The sequence below is a fragment of the Hippoglossus hippoglossus genome, chromosome 20 (assembly GCF_009819705.1).
Source record: "Hippoglossus hippoglossus isolate fHipHip1 chromosome 20, fHipHip1.pri, whole genome shotgun sequence".
NCBI classification, from domain to species: domain Eukaryota; kingdom Metazoa; phylum Chordata; class Actinopteri; order Pleuronectiformes; family Pleuronectidae; genus Hippoglossus; species Hippoglossus hippoglossus.
In genome coordinates this window covers 14,596,657-14,613,501 of record NC_047170.1, presented here as the reverse complement: position 1 = coordinate 14,613,501, position 16,845 = coordinate 14,596,657, and the positions used below count along the sequence as shown (strand labels likewise).

Sequence of the window (16,845 nt, the reverse complement as noted above, 5' to 3'; positions counted from 1 at the left end):
AGCTTGGATGTCCTGAACTTAGAAAACACAACACATGTCTCTTAAATGTATCTATATCTCTATATTTATCCCACACAAACACATGAGTTTACCTGACATCGCTGAGCTCGTAGTACATGTTCCTCATGTCGTCTTTGACGTAGACCGCGACGCTGGGCGACTCCAGCATCTTCATGTTGAGCTGCTGCGGGAAGGCACTGACGAACAGAGCTCGGACTGTGTCGATGCTGGTGACCTCGTTGGGCATGCGGAACTGTTTGGTCTCGTCTCCGTACTGCAGGTACAGCACACCTACAGACAGAGGGCCGGGGAACAGGATCATTAGCAAGATGTAAACGCCTTTTAATTAATAGGAAAATCTTTCCCATGACTCAGACACAATAGACAGGCATGGTTTTTTTTTTTAGAGGTGACACACTGTTTTGTTTCTCTCTTCTGTTTTTGTAAGCTCATTGTTTTTTCAGACACTAAAGAAGTTTGGCGTTAATCAGGTGATGCAAACACACGACTTCACGCAGCTACTTACCAGTAAACACCTTCCATTTATAAACCAGAGCAGGACTTTTTACTCTTCAGCTGCTGCACAAAGTTAGAGTGGTTTTCTAAGAAGCTGATCAGAAGAAATTGGCCAAAATCTGATTCTGGACCTTTTTCAATCCATTTTTGATCTCGTAGGATTAATGTGAGAGCAGAAAACAATGTCAAAACAGAGCGGATCAAACAAAAGGGCTGGATTATAGTAGACTGGGTAAACCTCATAAACAACTTCCAACAATATTTAGTGAGTTTAAGCCAAATCCTGCCTGCCTTCCAAAGATGGTATAAATCTTTATGGCCGTTTTAACAGTCTTATACATGGGTAGGATTTGTTTTCCGGTGCTGCTGATGGTCAACTTGACGGTGAGAGACGGTCAGTGTGTTTGTGTTGGAGAGAGAGAGAGAGTGTGGCAAAGAGAGCTGTTCTTTTCGATGCCATTTGGTTTCAAGTTTTATAAATAAACTGCGGATCCTGCGATAAAGTTACCAGCATCAACTGAAGGAAGCTCAGCGTCGCACAGAAATTCTGTAACTGAACACGCAGCACTCTTTCTTATAGAGGAGGGGGGAGGGACAAGGGCAGGATTAGCAGGTTATAAGGGGGTTATTTGGGTCATTTTGGTTTAAAGGGGACAGCATCCCCCCCCCCCCCCCCCCCCCCCCCATCCCCCAACAAATCACCTACTGGATCTCAGGGAAAATCTGCCTTTTCTGTGCAAACACACCGAGCTCACGTTACAACACGGCTGCACGATTGCATCAATGTTTGCATTTTCTCGCTGGAATTACACAATCAAATCCGAGCAGTCGACAAAGCACATTCACCCTCTTCAGATTCTGTGAATGTGAACGGCTGAAGTCACCATTAGTGGGTTAGAAAATCTTTCTTTAGACTTTTGAATTGGGCTCCAGAACGAATGTTTACCCTCAATTGTGTCAGAAACAAAACATTCAACAGGACGAACAAGTTTCTGCGGCATGTGGTTTCCATTTGCATACTTGCAAAAAACAGAAGGTTCGGTGCTAAGTTCACCACCTAAGTCTTTGTTTGTATTTTTTTTGTCAGCAGCGTGTGTTCAATTCCAGGGAAAAAAACACAAAGGATTTGATACTTTAAAAAAGTACGCCGGAGAAGCAAAGGGAGGCAGAAGCAGGGCTGCGTGCTCGGGGTGGAACAGAACAAGTTGTGCATCAAAAAGACCAAAGGCTGAACCTCTGAACCCTGGGTGTGGCTTCTGTACTGTGCTTTAGAAAAACAGATGTCTCTCCCACAAATGCATGGACACGCCCACACTGCACTTGTATAAACAATGCCAGGGAAATGAGTGAAAAACAAAACTCTTTTTTCTATTTCTAATCGCTGACTCATCTCTTTCAGACAGCATGGTACTGATTTGTATAGGGTTTATCTGAAGGCATTACAGAACTGAAATTTAAAAAAAATCAGTTTCTGTTCTTTTTCTTATTATGTTTATATTCAATGTGAACTTTTCCTGAGTGTGATGCACATAAATCATTTCATGTCATTTCAGAGACGTTTTTCTTTTTGCACTGAAAATAGCCGGCTTTCAGGAAAGGAGGTATGGTTCTACTTGGTGTAACCCCATAAAAGGAGCGAGCCAGTAAAAGCTACCAGATGTTGGCGAAATATTATACAAGATCCTACATGCTCCACAAGGCAGAGCGAGACAGAGCGAGGGGCAAATTCAGGAAACAAAATTGCTGAGTCGATCCATTGCTCTGGTCTGTGTGGGTTCCTGGATTGTAATAACTTAACAAAGTGCCCATTCGCAGACAAACTTCATCTTTCCCCCCCGAGAGCTGTCACGTTAACAATCGGCCGCTTTGCCTCCAGATGTTTGCAGCTAGTGCAAAACCAGGAGTTTGATGACGAAGCGGCATTGATCTCGCAACGCAACACAAAGATTAATTCAGTTTTTGTTGTTGCTCGGTTCTAACAAAGAATCGTGTTACATTCCTGAGCGGCTGGCTTCACTCAGGATTGGAAGCAAATGGCCAGTGTGTTTCCTGACCAAATGGGCACAGCGCTGCGGAACCGTCTGGGTTTTTAAAACTGTTTTTCCACGTCTCTCCTGTCAGCTTTCACCAGGCGCACTCGTGAAAAATATCAATCTGTGTCCGCTCGCATTATCGCAAAGTTTGAAAGAGGCAGAGAAATACTTTTTAAGAAGCACTGGAGGGGAAAAGAAACCCCCGGCTTGAAATACAATACACTTGATGCTACACTCAAGAATGAATCTGATACTTACATTAAGGGGATTAAAGGATTTCCTGTTTTTTCTGCGGAGTCTTATGATGCTCTGGAAAAGACCACGCGACAACTCCTACACTTACAGGCTGGAGACGCTGAGACCCAAGAAGGAGCCCCAAATGTCCGCTGGGACCCTGCGAAATGTGTGTCAGTGTGTTTGTGTGTTTGAGTGTGTGTTTGTGCGTGTGTGTGAGGACTGTGGGAGGGACAAAGTAGTTAAGTGGTGCCCCTTTTATTCTCCTCCCCCCTACACCACGCCATAACCCCCCACTGTCCTGACGCTTTGTCCTCATGTTTTTGAAAGACAGAGGGAGAGATGGAGAGTGTGTGTGTGTGTGTGTGTGTGTGTGTGTGTGTGTGTGTGTGTGTGTGTGTGTGTGTGTGTGTGTGTGTGAACATGCATGGCCGATATAAGTATCTGCTATGAGTGTTTTGCAGGTTTGCTTCTCGAGGCAAACAAAAGGTTGCTAGTGGCACACAGATGAATGTGGAAAACGAAACCCTATAGTTTCATCCATTTTCACTTTGGTCGAAAGGCGCCACGCAGACGCTTTGAAATAATCCAGCAGCAGATGCCATGCTGAGCCGTGAGCTACCTTTGAAGCCTTCCCACCCCCCCGGAAAAAAAATACCAGCGCCTCAGTTTGTTTGGGGAAACTCTTTCCTCTGCTCTCTCTCCACCTAATGCAGCCGCCTAATTCTGCATGTGGATGCAAATGACGCACCGTGCGCCTCGATAAGACGGCCCGTTTCTAATCCTGTCAATAACACGATGGCATATTGTGGACTGATTCCCTAATCTTTCACTACAGAGGAAATGAATTCTAATTAAAACGGAGCTACGAGCTGAGGTGGAGAGAGGAGGGATGGAAAAGAGGAGGGAGAGAGTGTGAAAGTGTGAAATCGTGGAAGTTATTTCCTTTCACCTGAAGAGCTTTCATTCTCAATAAACTCTTAGTAGACAAAAAAGAAAATTATCTGTGGATACATGTTTACATTAGGGAGATTTTAAGCAGGAGACAGAATACCTAGCGAGCGGTCCTTCGTCTGGTTCGTCGACCGCACCACGGGCAGGCTGGCGCGAACTCGGCTGCCGCGGGTGAAGCCTGTGGGCATGTCGGCCTCTGACATGGCGTCCAGTGACTCCAGGGAGGCCAAGGAGAGGTGGTCAACCTGGTCGCCGACGCTGGACTGGGAGCCGGGGCCGTGCTTTGGGCTTCTGCTCTGGAGGTTGGAGAGACACGGGGAGACATAACACACGTAAAGGGTGAGACCACGGACACGGCAAGGTGTTAAATTCATGCAATCACGTTCATATTCTGTAAACGACACAAGTAGGGGTACAAATTTTAATTTATTCTCTTAAAGATGAGAAGCTTCTGGTGAAGTTAGAAACCGGCTCAGAGTCTGACAATGTCAAGTATCACACGCATTCTTTGACAAGCGAGAAAAAAAGTGCTTTGATGTCGACTTTGAGCTCGACTGTGACACAACATCCACATGTGCACAGGAGAGTTAATATTGTATTTCCCTGATACATGCTCACCCACGTTACACTGCGCTCAGACATGCACTGAACTCTGGAGGGGAAGCATGTACGTGCGTTTAATTCAATCAGTGTACGAGAGAAGATGAGTCCTAAAAGAAGAAGAAGAAGAAGATGAAATAACCTCGGATTAAAGATCGTAAATTGACTCATCGCGATTTTAAGGTCTCCTCTGTAATCTGATCTGCGTGACATGGCATCCTCAGGCCACAGCGACACTCAGACGATGTGTGACGGGGCTGCGGAGATCATAGAATTATTCTGTGGCGCTGTAAGGTGATCTGCAGCACAGGGACGAGGTGGGACAGAAGCTGAGGGGGGGGGGGGTCAGCGAACATAGAGCTCTTTGTGAAATGCTCTTCATGAAATGCTCTTCATCTCTCGCTGGAGCTGCAAGGCCAAGTCCACCAGGTTATCATCAACACACCTGCATGCACACGCTGCCGCTCTCTCTTCCACGCTCACACACAAATAAAGAATTGAAGCGTGATATATTAAGTGCGGTTGACATTTGTGGGAGTTTTCAAAAGCAAGAACTGGTTTAGCCTGGTAGCCCAGTGCGCTTCAGCAGGCACAGACTGAGACATAGGGGCACAGGGGCTGGGAAAATAGTCACACGGCAAAATGTTAGTGAGGATGCAAAAACAACAACAACAACAACACACACACACACACACACACACAATGGAACGATGCAGATAAGAAAAAAAAAAGGCCGACTAACTCTGTGGGGCAATTGGATTTTCATCAAGTACCTCTGAATGTCAAGCTCAGAGTGAAGGGAGGAGAGCATGGCCTGCAAAGACTGATGGGAGAAGGAGACCAAGGAAACAAATCATCTATAACAGCAGACGAACGACAGAGGGAAGAAAGAGCGTAGATGCAAAGTGTTTAAGAGACAGAGAAAAGTATAATTTAAAACTACTTAACACTCTTTCACAAGCGTATTTGAGTTTAACGACTCCTGATGTGAAAATCACCGAGACCCCGCCGCTTAATAAATTCCCACAATAACATGAATTGCCATCATTAATGTAATGAGGCTGCTTTATCTTCATAATACAGCATTTTCAATCTTCGTCCCTATGTGATATTTGCTGATTCATAGTGTGCGAGCGTTTATGTGATGCACCTTTACGGCAACCTGACACGGGGGGGCGGGGGGGGGGCTGAGCCATCACTCAACTCCAGCATTACCATTAAAACAGCCTTGCATGTTGATCGTCACCTTTTTAAAACAGGAGGGGTCACGCGGAGTTGACGCGTCACCTGAGACCAGACATGTGTTTGGAAATTTAATCCAAACGCTGAATGATTTATGAGCATATTCAGTGGTGGTGGGTCCTCACTCACACACACACACACACACACACACACACACACACACACGCGCACACGCACACACCTCTCCCACACACTGCGTCTCTATCTTCTCATATGCTACTGTGTCACCCTGGGGAATGTTGAATCATATCGCCTTCCTGCATCACCTGTGGGTAGTAATTATGTCAGAGTGGTCTGGCGGTGTAATCCGGTATTTTCTGGAAATTCCAAAACGGGTTGAAGAGGACGCAGCAGCTGCATTTAAAACCTAAAGCTCGCATAAATGTCCTCACCTGTGACATTTGAACTTCCCGGGGTCAATAACGGTCATACTGTACATGTGGCTCTCATCTTCTTCTAGAGTTTATAATACGAACTATTCCCTATTTTCAGATTTATGCTTATGCACAAAAATACCAAAACAAATCGCTGAGCATTATCAATCCATCAAAACTATAGATTCTCACAAAATTATTAACAAACTACCCCATCAAAGGGCCTGAGCACCGAATCTGTACTTAAAGCAACATCTAATGACAGTTGAAATGTTGTGTAAGACCAAAGCAAGAATAAGTAATGAGGTTGTCAAACTGCTGTGTCAGTTACACCGGGAAATCTTTGAGGAAACATTAGCCGCCTTAAGCTACTTGTCATAACACAGCACAGCAGCACAAAAAGTGTATTGATTTAAGAAAGTATGATATTTATTACTCATGATTTCACATTTTAATCATGGGAGTCAAATTGTGTAATTTCTTCTCCTGAAAGTTGCACAACTTTGCTTTTTGTGTACCGATTAAAACCGTCACTTTCCAATTTCTGTTCAAATTTTCAGGAGAACGTGACACCACGGTCACAAAGTGAAAGGGAGAGACAAACTGCACGGGAGAGAGAAGATAGTTCCGGCAGAGGCAGTGACATATAAAAGAGGAGGAAATTGCAAATGAGACCTTCTGCCTCCCCGGTGGAAAGGGGGGGTAATTAACTTAAACCACTCCACACCAGTCCACATCTGACAAATGAGATGTCCACGCCAAAGGTCAACAGTTTAGTCCAGATGAACTCCTCCGTCTCTCCCACTGCCTCTTTGTGACGCTCGCAGAGATCATCCTTCTGACAGCAGCGTTTGTATGTGATCGTTTACGAAAAAAGCCACTTCCTGTCCCCGCTAACCACTTCCTCTGTTCGGGCCCAGATGTGAAAACCGCAGGGCGACCGCTGATAAGCACCATAAAACCTGCGTCGGCCCCGCTCACACCTACAGTGCATTCCACACCAGTGATTCCCCCCCCCCCCCCCCCCCCCCCCCCCGCTTCAGTGGAGACCTGCAATTCTGCTTTTTCAGCAGCGGCTCCCTCTGTACACCACATTGGCTCTGACAGCTGTGATGAATGTGAAACTGGGACACTGACATTAGCTCATACACGGGAATATGACAAGTTATAAAGTCGTGCAAAGAGCCCAATGGGAAGGAACACGTCTGGACTGGAAAGGCACTCGGTAGAGCACATACCTCCGCTACGGCAAAACATCTGTCAAGCTCCGATAATAGAAAAGACAGGGAAATAAAGAGGTAGTCTGCTACTCGCGATAAAAGATAGACTCTATAAAGATGGACGACATGACGGCTCCATGAAAGTGAAGCCAAAACATCTTGATTGCACACTGGTGGCTGACTGCAGTATAGCTCATTAACTCCTCCTGTTAGTGGATGGGACGTAGTTCTTATCACACTGATGTATATACAGTATAAGTGAGAATGTTTCCAGTATGTTTTGTATGAAATATTTATTTGATGCAATAAAAGAAACTAGATTTCAAAAGTATACAGCCAGTGACTCCCTCAGCCGGGTTGTTATCATTAGACCTGTGTCAAATTCTCCACATTATTCCCATTTGTTGGAGCAGGTCTAGAAACAGGTCAAAGGAAATTGCCTCTTCTAAATGCTCATGTCGCAGCAAACCTTCTCCTCAGGCCTTGAAACACACACAGGCACCGTGGTGTGTGTGTCTCAACATTGCTAATTGTCGTGAAGCGAGCTTTCAGGGGCTTTACAGGAAAGTGATGTCAAGTCTAGTGTAATGTGGACAAGCGATGATCAGGCAAAATGGCCGTGCTTGCAGAGAAAATAGATGTAAGATGAAAGTTCAAGTGTGTGTGTGTGTGTGTGTGTGTGTGTGTGTGTGTGTGTGTGTGTGAGACAGAGAGACAAAGAGGGATACAAAGAGACACGGAGTGCGTGCATGACTGAGTCAGGCCATTGTTCCAGAAAATCTGACCTGAGCCCAGGACATCCTGAAAACATTTATGCAACAGTGGCCTGACACACACTATGTTGTCATCAGAAAGAAAACTTTTGCTTTTGTGTGCGTGCGTGTCCGCAGTCCCACAATGTAACATTCAAATTTTACACATCAGTGCAGGTACATGTGATCACCAGTGCAGAGCGTTTTCTTACAAAGCCGACCTCTGCACCACAGGAGCATCACATGCACAGTCTGGGTTCATGTCACCGTCGCCTCACGTCAGCCGTTTTCAAGCTGAGAGGACAATGTCGCATGATTTCACAAAGCAGAGCAGATTACGTTATATCATGCAGCCGCTGACAGACAGGTTGACATGCAGAGCCCGGCGATTACAGCAAAGTAAAGTAAATGGCAGCTCCCATCAGGAGCCTGCTGCGTAACTCATTCGAGATGCAAGTATAGACGAAGCCCTGAAAGCTGCCAGAACGCCGTGTACCACACATGTTGCCAGCCTCCGCAAAGCCCACTGATTGATGCCTAATTTGTTATATACTCAGCAGGGGGTTATAATGGCTTTCTTATAACATAGCCAGGCTTTTTCGCCTTTGAAAGAAAAGGAGGCATTCTCCTGACATCTCTGCAATCCAATGATCATTTTCACCTTTTGGCTGCACAAATTATAGAGGTGTGTCAAACCAAGAAGCGGTGGACAGATGTTATGTAAATGCATTAATACTCAAGGCACTAGTCCAACTGTAATGTTGTCTTTATTGTGCTTGAGTAGGGACGAAACAGTAACAGGTTTCACAGTATACTGAGGTAAAAGACCTGATGCTATATAAAATGGTATAGAGCTTTTCTAGTCTTGATGATCACTCAAAGCTCTTTACAGTTTTGCCGTCCACTCACACACACACACACATTCATACATGCATCTATGTGCTGCACTTTCTCTCATCATTAATTCAATTTGGGGTTCAGTATCTTCAGTACCAAGGACACTTCGGCATGCAGGATGAGGGAGATCGAACCGCCGACCTTGGGGTTAGTGGACGACCAGCTCTTACTCTTGAGCCACGGCCGTTTCCATGATTATTTGGTTGATGCTGTAACCGCAGAAGAGCTGCTAGTGCTCCGGGCGTAGCTTGACACTAACACCCGACATTGGATTGGGTTGAATGTTCCTACATGCACATTACTTTGTTCTTAATGGTTGTGTTGTTTTGCTCATCAGATTTATTATTCAGGTTTCATTTCAACCTGTATCGCAGGAAGATTTAGTTGGAAAAACATTGCAACACCGTAATCATATAAACGTGATCACCCTGGTCACTATAATCATGATTCACAATGTTCACGCTGTTTTATCTCTACACGCGAGCGGAGGCAGGAGCTTGTGTGGTTTTAAACACAACCAGCAATGCGAGCACGGCTTTTTCCACATAAGATGCTAATTTGGCCCAGGAGGTGAGGGTGGGAGGTGGGAGCGGAAATAGAGCCAACTGTAATTACCTGGTCTGATCTGTGAGGCAAACACATAAACAGAAGTGGCTCTGCAGACTGTTAACCCTTTACTTCACTTCTCTCATTCAGAGCCTGGAGTCTGGCTGATTTCATGACGAGACGCGAATCAGTTGTGTCCTCGCTCCCTCGGCGAAGACGAGAGATTCCAATGTGTCACAAAAGTTCAAAACCACAAGAGTTCGTTAGAAAAACACCTACAAAAAAAATCAGCGCCACTGCAGTTCTACACAACCGTGAGGCATAAAGCCCCTGTCAATCAACCAGTCAGCGCTCTGTCCGTATGCTGTCTGTGGACGGACCATCGTCCTTTTGTCTCCCCTAGCCTTAATGACATTATACTGAAATCCCCTAGTCATCCATTCCCATTCATTGCCACCACATCCCTCTCTCGCTCCCTCCTCTGATGCATTCCTCCTCTAATCCCTTCATCCAAATCCCCAGATGACCTTTCAGGGATGGCCTCGCTTGCTAATTGGTGCGCTAAGAGGTGATGACTTTTTCATACTGTAGCGGGATCCGCGATCAAAGCCGAACGTTTGAGGTGAGACCTGCCGAACGAGAAGTTAAGAATCGAAAGATCGTGCCTCGAAAGATTTATGGATACAAGCTCATTAATAAATATATTACATTGGCAAGTAAAATACAATCAAGCAGATCTCCCGTGCTGTGTGCAAATGAGGTGCATAATCACAAAAGACAATATCGTGCCTGTTGACCCGGCGTGCGATGGAGGTGGAATCTCCATCTCCTCCGCCACTTGTGACATTTTGAACAACTGAGCCAAAGCGTCCAATTGATTTCATCCACTCGCGCATAAACGAGTTAGTCACAGTTATCACCGGCAGACATCAGCCCCCATCCCCTGAACGGGAGAGGTTACGGAAATCAACTTTGATTACGGGAATCAACTCTGCGTAGCCGTCAGATAAATCCGCCGATGGGAGTTTTATGAAGCAGAGAAAATTGTCTTGAGCGAGTTTAGAAGCCTTTTGGCTGCACGCGGGAACATTTCCTGTGTTGCCATGTACAATCTAAATTAAACACATTCCAGGCAACGATTGTTTTTCGGAATTATCCTGAAAAGCTTATTTACCATTTTAGACCCGTGGCAATCTTCCTCCGGCAGCGGCTTCCATGTGAGACTTGAAACTCCCTGGTCTACGGGCAACACGCTCTCTTCCTCCACTGTTGTTTCACTTGCTCTGTGTAACTGCCCTGTCCAGCTCCCTTCCCTTTTCTTTGCTCCAACTCACAGCGGATGCCCCTCCGTCCAGCACACACACACACACACACACACACCGCCCCACATCCCTAACGATCCAGCGGCACAATACAAACGCACACAATCCACACACCCGGGGAAAGTCATTGTTTGTACGTCTGTGTTTTGCACCACTGTGTGCGACAGAGATTGTGTTAGAGGGAGAGGGACGTTCAAATTCGGCATCTCTCGCTGTTCCAACAGCGTGTGGGTAGAAAAAACATGATCCCTGCAACAGCTTTAAAACTTAACACGTTCAGCACTGCAAGAAATACATTTTTTATCTTAAAAACAGCCGCGTCAACACTAGTCCCTGCGGGGCTGTGGCTGAAGCCTGAGAGATGTTCCAAGGAGATAAGCGCCTGCTCTACCCTCAGGGATCCCACAACCTTTATGAGATACTCAGCAGGGCCTCGAGAGAAAACACACACCCAGTGGACGGACACATCCAAATACCAACGCATGCATATTCACAGTCTCAATTCTGGGGTATGCACAGCTAATTTTTTTGCAATAAGTAGAAACTATGTCTTTGCAAAGTTTGAAATGTGTGGATGTTCAGAAAATCGAAAGACAGACGAAGGAGATGTATGTGAGAACGTCTGAGTGAGCTCATGTGAGAATACAGCAGGAAAACGCCCGGAGAGGAACAACGCCTGTGTCAATGAGCTACTAAGAAAAACATGTGATATCTGCATCAGTATTGGAATAATTACAGTAAATGTACAGTGCACTTATATTGACTAGGCGCTGTGTTGTGGTTTAAGTCGTCGACCCAAGGCGCTACGTAAGATTACAAGCCCAGACGTACACAGAGACAGGGCAGATCACTTACTAGTCTTACATGCAATGATTTGAACACACCTATTCCCCTCCCTCCCTCCCTCTCTCACTCACTCACTCAATCACTCACTGTCTCTCTTACCAAACAAATACATGCAAACTAGTCTGCAGAGCTGTGGCCTGTCCGGACTTGCTTTTTCACATCACTTCATCAAAAGCAAAACTCTCTTTTGCAGCTTTGAACACTTGCACCTTCCTAGATTTTAGAGTTCTCTCATCCACATACACACAGCAGACAAAGCCAGGCTATCGAGTTGGTCAGTTCTGTCCATATATTTGACATGTCCTTACACGAACCCGGTCCGTCTCTAGAGAGCGTCTCTCCGCTGGTAATATAAAGGACGTTCCTCTCTGGGTGTACACCTGAGAATGTGTGTGTGTGTGTGTGTGTGTGTGTGTGTGTGTGTGTGTGTGTGTGTGTGTGTGTGTGTGTGTGTGTGTGTGTGGCTCCGAGCACAAAGAGGCCTTTCTTTTCTCGGGAGTAATCAGAGTCCTGCATCCTCAACATGATGTCACACACGTATCAACTCAAACATAATCTAATACGATTAAAGGAGGCAGAATTCTAGCAGAGCCAAAGCTGCAGTACTTTTTTTTATCCCTTTAAACCAGCTCTGATGCCTAATTAACAAGTCGCCAAAGAACACATGCGCATTTCCACTGAGACTAAGATTTATTATAGCCACTCACCCAGAGGAGTTTCTTTGTGTGTGTGTGTGTGTGTAGAAAAGGAGTCAGATAATCAGTGTTGAGTTTTCATTGTGCTTGATAAAAGTGTATTCAAAGTTTCTGGATTTCCTGATGACATGTCCCGTCACTGTGATGTAAAAAGAGTTAGCTGCACATTGGGAAAACAGTCGGGGGGACAGTTACATGGAAAGTGAGAAAGACAAGTTTTTCGAGTGAGAGAGAACTGAATTTTATGCGACTTGTGGGTACGTGCAGCTGAAACTATGAGATCTGCATGGACGGTCACAACTTTAATGGACGAAAGCACGAGTGCCCACAGCTACACAATGCAGCAACTGAGCAAAACACCAAGTTATAGATATTTTAATGTTAATCTAAGAAGTGTAGAAACCTTTTTTTTTCAAATTATGAAACTGTGGCAGGACAAATTACAATATGAAAGGCTGTCACAGTCTAGATAATTAATGGGAAACACTGATGATGAATGTGGTAAAAACTATTTTCCATATTATCCACTCCTTGGCCTGTTTTTGACCTCTGACAACGAGAAACACTGCTCACACATACACACACACACACTCAGTCGACCATAAGCGATAAGTCGCGAAACAGTCAGTAAACAACAGCAGCCATTGATGCTGAAGGTGTTAAATCGCCGTGTTTCCCCTGCGCCGAGCATCAGGCTCCTGGCTGATCTGTTTTGTTGGAAACTGTGTTCACACCAACTGCAAAGTGTTAAACAGCAGAGCTACAACATAACAGAGCAAGAGCCGTGTGTCACATGGGTGTAAACTTGCATCTGTAAAACCAGAGGAGGAGGTGCCGTGATGAACTGCCGCAAATGCTCCACATCTGTCAAATAGTCTAATTTATTGCAGAGTCCATTAGAATCCGAAGCCTGAAACATACACTTTCCCACTGTACACTTACTCATATTCCAGGTGTTCCCTATCATCCACGTTGTCTTGTTTAGTGAAAGGAAAAAAAAACTGCACTCTGTCTTTGGAAAATGTATTTCAAACATTTAGAAAAGAAACGCTGCCAAGTCTCTGCCATGCTTTTCTCCGTCCACCATCCCCCCCCCCCGTATCTCCACCGCGAACGGCCGACTGGTTAATAAAAGCGCAGGAGATCACAATAAGGCTGGAGACAGATTCTTGGAGTCGGTCCTGTCGGGGGTGAAATCATCCCCGTGTGCCTCTGTCTCTGATTTGCCCTTTGAAGATTGGTTCATACCTTCGGCCCCCGAAGTTGAAACCAGATGTCGGTGAGCATGCGAAGGTTTGCAAAGCACAGGTACAGAGAGAGGGAACACGAGGAAACACCCATCTTGACTTGCTCCCCTTTTGGTTCAGGAGGTCATAAAACCTGGAATCTCTTGTCAATACATCAAACAAGATGTCAACAGTGGTGTCATTGAAGGTCGTCCATCAAAATGAAGGATTCTCAAACTTGCATGTGGCTACCATGACTGAAAACTGAAGATGAGGGCATGTTTTGTCAATTAGTTTAGCAAGAAAACTAATTACTTAGCTCATCAGTATGAAGTCTAATGACAAAGATAGATCTCAAGAACCAAGAAAACGTGGAAATCTGTGAAATAGTGAAAAACTAATTCTGGAAGCGCCCCTGTAATCCACATCTGCACAAAAATGTTGTGGGTTCTTCTGTGGACCGTACAACAGCCTTCAACCAAGTTTTGTGGAAATCCGTAGTTTCTGCGTTATCTTGCTTACAAACTAACAAACAAACTAGAACTCTGTTGAGCACATATCTCCCCCAAAGGATTTATTTTTTTCCCATCAAGATCCATGAATCATTCTCAGAGAAATCAACAAAACAAAATTCCTGGATCTGATCCAAAATTTAGCGTGTTCTTCCTCGGGTCGCGCCGCACCCTTCAAAAGAAATTCCTGGAAATCGGTTAAGTCGTTTTTTGCGTAATCCTGCCAACAAACGGACAAACAAACAGAGGACAACACAAACCCCCCCAGAGGTAATAATCAATAACCGACCACAGAGGTGAGCGCAGCCGGGGGAGACTGGAGGTGGAGAACCTGCAGGCCACTCAGTACTTGACAGTGGAACTAATCTATTTGTCACGTTATCATTTGACAGTCTATGTAAATACCAAGTGATGTTCACACTTGTCCTTTAGAACTGCACGTTACGAATGAGTGAAAACATTAACAGTGTTTTTTTCCCACCGATACTGCAGAGCCACCAGGAACAGGTTTTGTCACGGCATCTTTTCTGTCGTGAAACCAGAAACCGTAAATCTGATGATGCATATGTACGTTAAAGGTTTACTGAGGATGCCGTGCATCTGGTCTTTGATGGATTGTAACTAATGGCTGACAAGATATGACAAGTCAGGGTTTGCAAGTGGCAAATAAATTACTACAGTATGCATCATGAGACACTTGACGACATAATCCTCAGTTTAATTTGTCCCCCTGGTGAAAGCTATAATTATCTGTTCTCTGGTAGCTGATCGGTCGTTGTGAGGGACTGAAGTCAGATGAAGCTCCTCAGGCTGCGACGGCCGTATTGACAAATAGACTTAATTGTACCCGGTGGAATGTGAGGGCCCGGGGTTAAAAAGGTCGCAGACATTTCACCTCCGCTCTCTGGAAAAATCTGTCAGGAAAACGACGACATCCCTGTTAAGCCAGCGGAGGAGCAACAACAATATAACTCCAGCTGCTGCAGTTAACTTAAGCTCGGGGCTAATCGAGCTCCGTGCGGCTGCAGAGTAGCGCCCTGAAAAGAGCTCAGACCTGATTAGCTGGTCTGATTAACACACTGGCACTGGGCTTGAGACACTGTGTAGAACTCTGTCTGGCTCTGCTCATTATCGGCAGCGATCAGAGGCGGGTTCCTTCTGTCAGAGCGGCTTATAACCCCCGCACAACCCGCACCCACCCATCCCAGAGACACTCGGGATTAGACGCGGCCGTGGCGCCACTCCGCCGACCGCTTGTCCTCTCCGCTGGGGTTGCTGTACCCTTTAAACCCAAAACCCTGCCACAGATCCCCTGTAAACTGACCGGTTATCACGTGTGTCATTAAACTTGTGCTTCTTCTTATTTATCAGCTCTCAAAAGCCCTTTTCTAACATCGGACTCTTCTAATGAGAATGGATTCACTCTGCTTTCACTCCTGCCTTTTTATCAACTTCTTTTATCAAATTCTAGAATCTGACGCTGCACTTTTTCCAAGGCAACGTTATGAAGTGCATTGAACTTCCTTGGCGTAAATAGACATTTGTGTTCTTATGTTTTTTGCATTTTGGGAACAACGTGCAACTGCGATTCTTTCTCCATAATGTGCAAGATGATGCATGACTCACCGACACTCCTCTACTCCTCTTCTAATCTTATATTTATTTTAGTGTTTCTAAAACCTGCGGAATTTAACCACACCTTTTGGAGTAAAAGGGGTGAAAGTTTCATTTCATGCGGAGGTTGGAAGATGCTGTTAAAAAGCTCCTGCACAGCTTCTGTTCCTGACGGTCAGCGGAGGGGGTTGATGATTGAGAACAGATGTTTTGCTGCAGACCTGCTGCACACAGCACCTGATTGTGTGAGTCACAAGGTGCAATACCAGGTACAACAAAGAAGTACTTTCTTGAAAATACCCTCTTGGGTTCTAAATATTTTAGTATGCAATATTCCCGAACATGTTTGTTGGGTCATCTCTGCTCTCATGATACTCGCATCATTGCAGGGACACTACCAGCGGTGGAGGACTATGAATTACAATTTTTTCTCTGTGCAGTTTAGGTATTAACAGTAAAAAATACTCCCTCCCTGTTCATGTTTTCTCTGATCATGCTCTGATTTCTCGCAGGGAGCTGATGCATGCTGGGAGCCGGCGTTATCAAGCTGACCTCGGTTCTGAGGAGCGAAAGTGCAGCAGAGCCAGGAGCCCGCAGAGCGAAGTGAGTGGGGGGGACAGGCCAAACGTTGCATTACCTCAAAAAAGCCTCCGAGGGAGAGCTTAGAGCACATTTGCCGTCTATGACAAATGAGCTGCAATTACATGGCTTTGTTCAGCATGAGTTTGTGGGAGGGTGCACATGTCCTGCAGCATTTTATTGACGTGGACGTTGTTACTAAATGCAGAATGTTTCCACGCTCAATTTATAACAATGATCTGCTTCTGACATGCTGCTAAAGTTCCGCTCCTGAAAAGGCATCGCTCCTTTTTTTTATGATTTGTTCTCATTAAAGATCTTTTTTTATTGCCGTCCTCTCAGGGGACATATTTGATTAAGACGATCAAGTCTTCTTTTATAAAACACTTGATTAAATCTATTTCAGAGAAAAAACATTACAATAAAAGAATGTTTATTATTACTCACATAAAAGCATTTTCCCCTACAGCTTGTTCCCTCTGTAATAAAACTCCAACTTGGCAAGTTTGTCTTTGTTGAATCGAGCAATTAAAGTCATCACCACAACATATAATAACATTCTGATATTTATGATGACTTAACTGGTAATATAATACTATCATGACACATGACATTTACCTAGAACAGACCACAGTTTTGTTAGACGTTGATACAGTTTAAAAACTCAGCTCAACTGCTCCATC

At 45.0% G+C, this 16,845-nt stretch overlaps 1 protein-coding gene across 14 annotated transcripts in view; it reads right to left on the bottom strand.

The window, feature by feature from the left end:
• si:ch211-285f17.1 (sickle tail protein) overlaps positions 1–16,845 on the bottom strand; it is a 108,817-nt gene that overhangs the window by 23,499 nt on the left and 68,473 nt on the right. For 12 of the 14 annotated variants that reach the window (XM_034571904.1, XM_034571906.1, XM_034571903.1 and 9 more), the window contains 2 exons: positions 3,838–4,033; positions 93–291 (listed from right to left, as the gene is read on the bottom strand). In XM_034571904.1, coding sequence (XP_034427795.1) covers positions 93–291; positions 3,838–4,033 — 395 coding nt within the window. Of the gene's footprint in view, positions 1–92; positions 292–2,807; positions 2,996–3,837; positions 4,034–10,542; positions 10,688–16,845 lie in introns of those variants that run through there. The other 2 variants (XM_034571907.1, XM_034571911.1) reach the window with 2 other exon arrangements.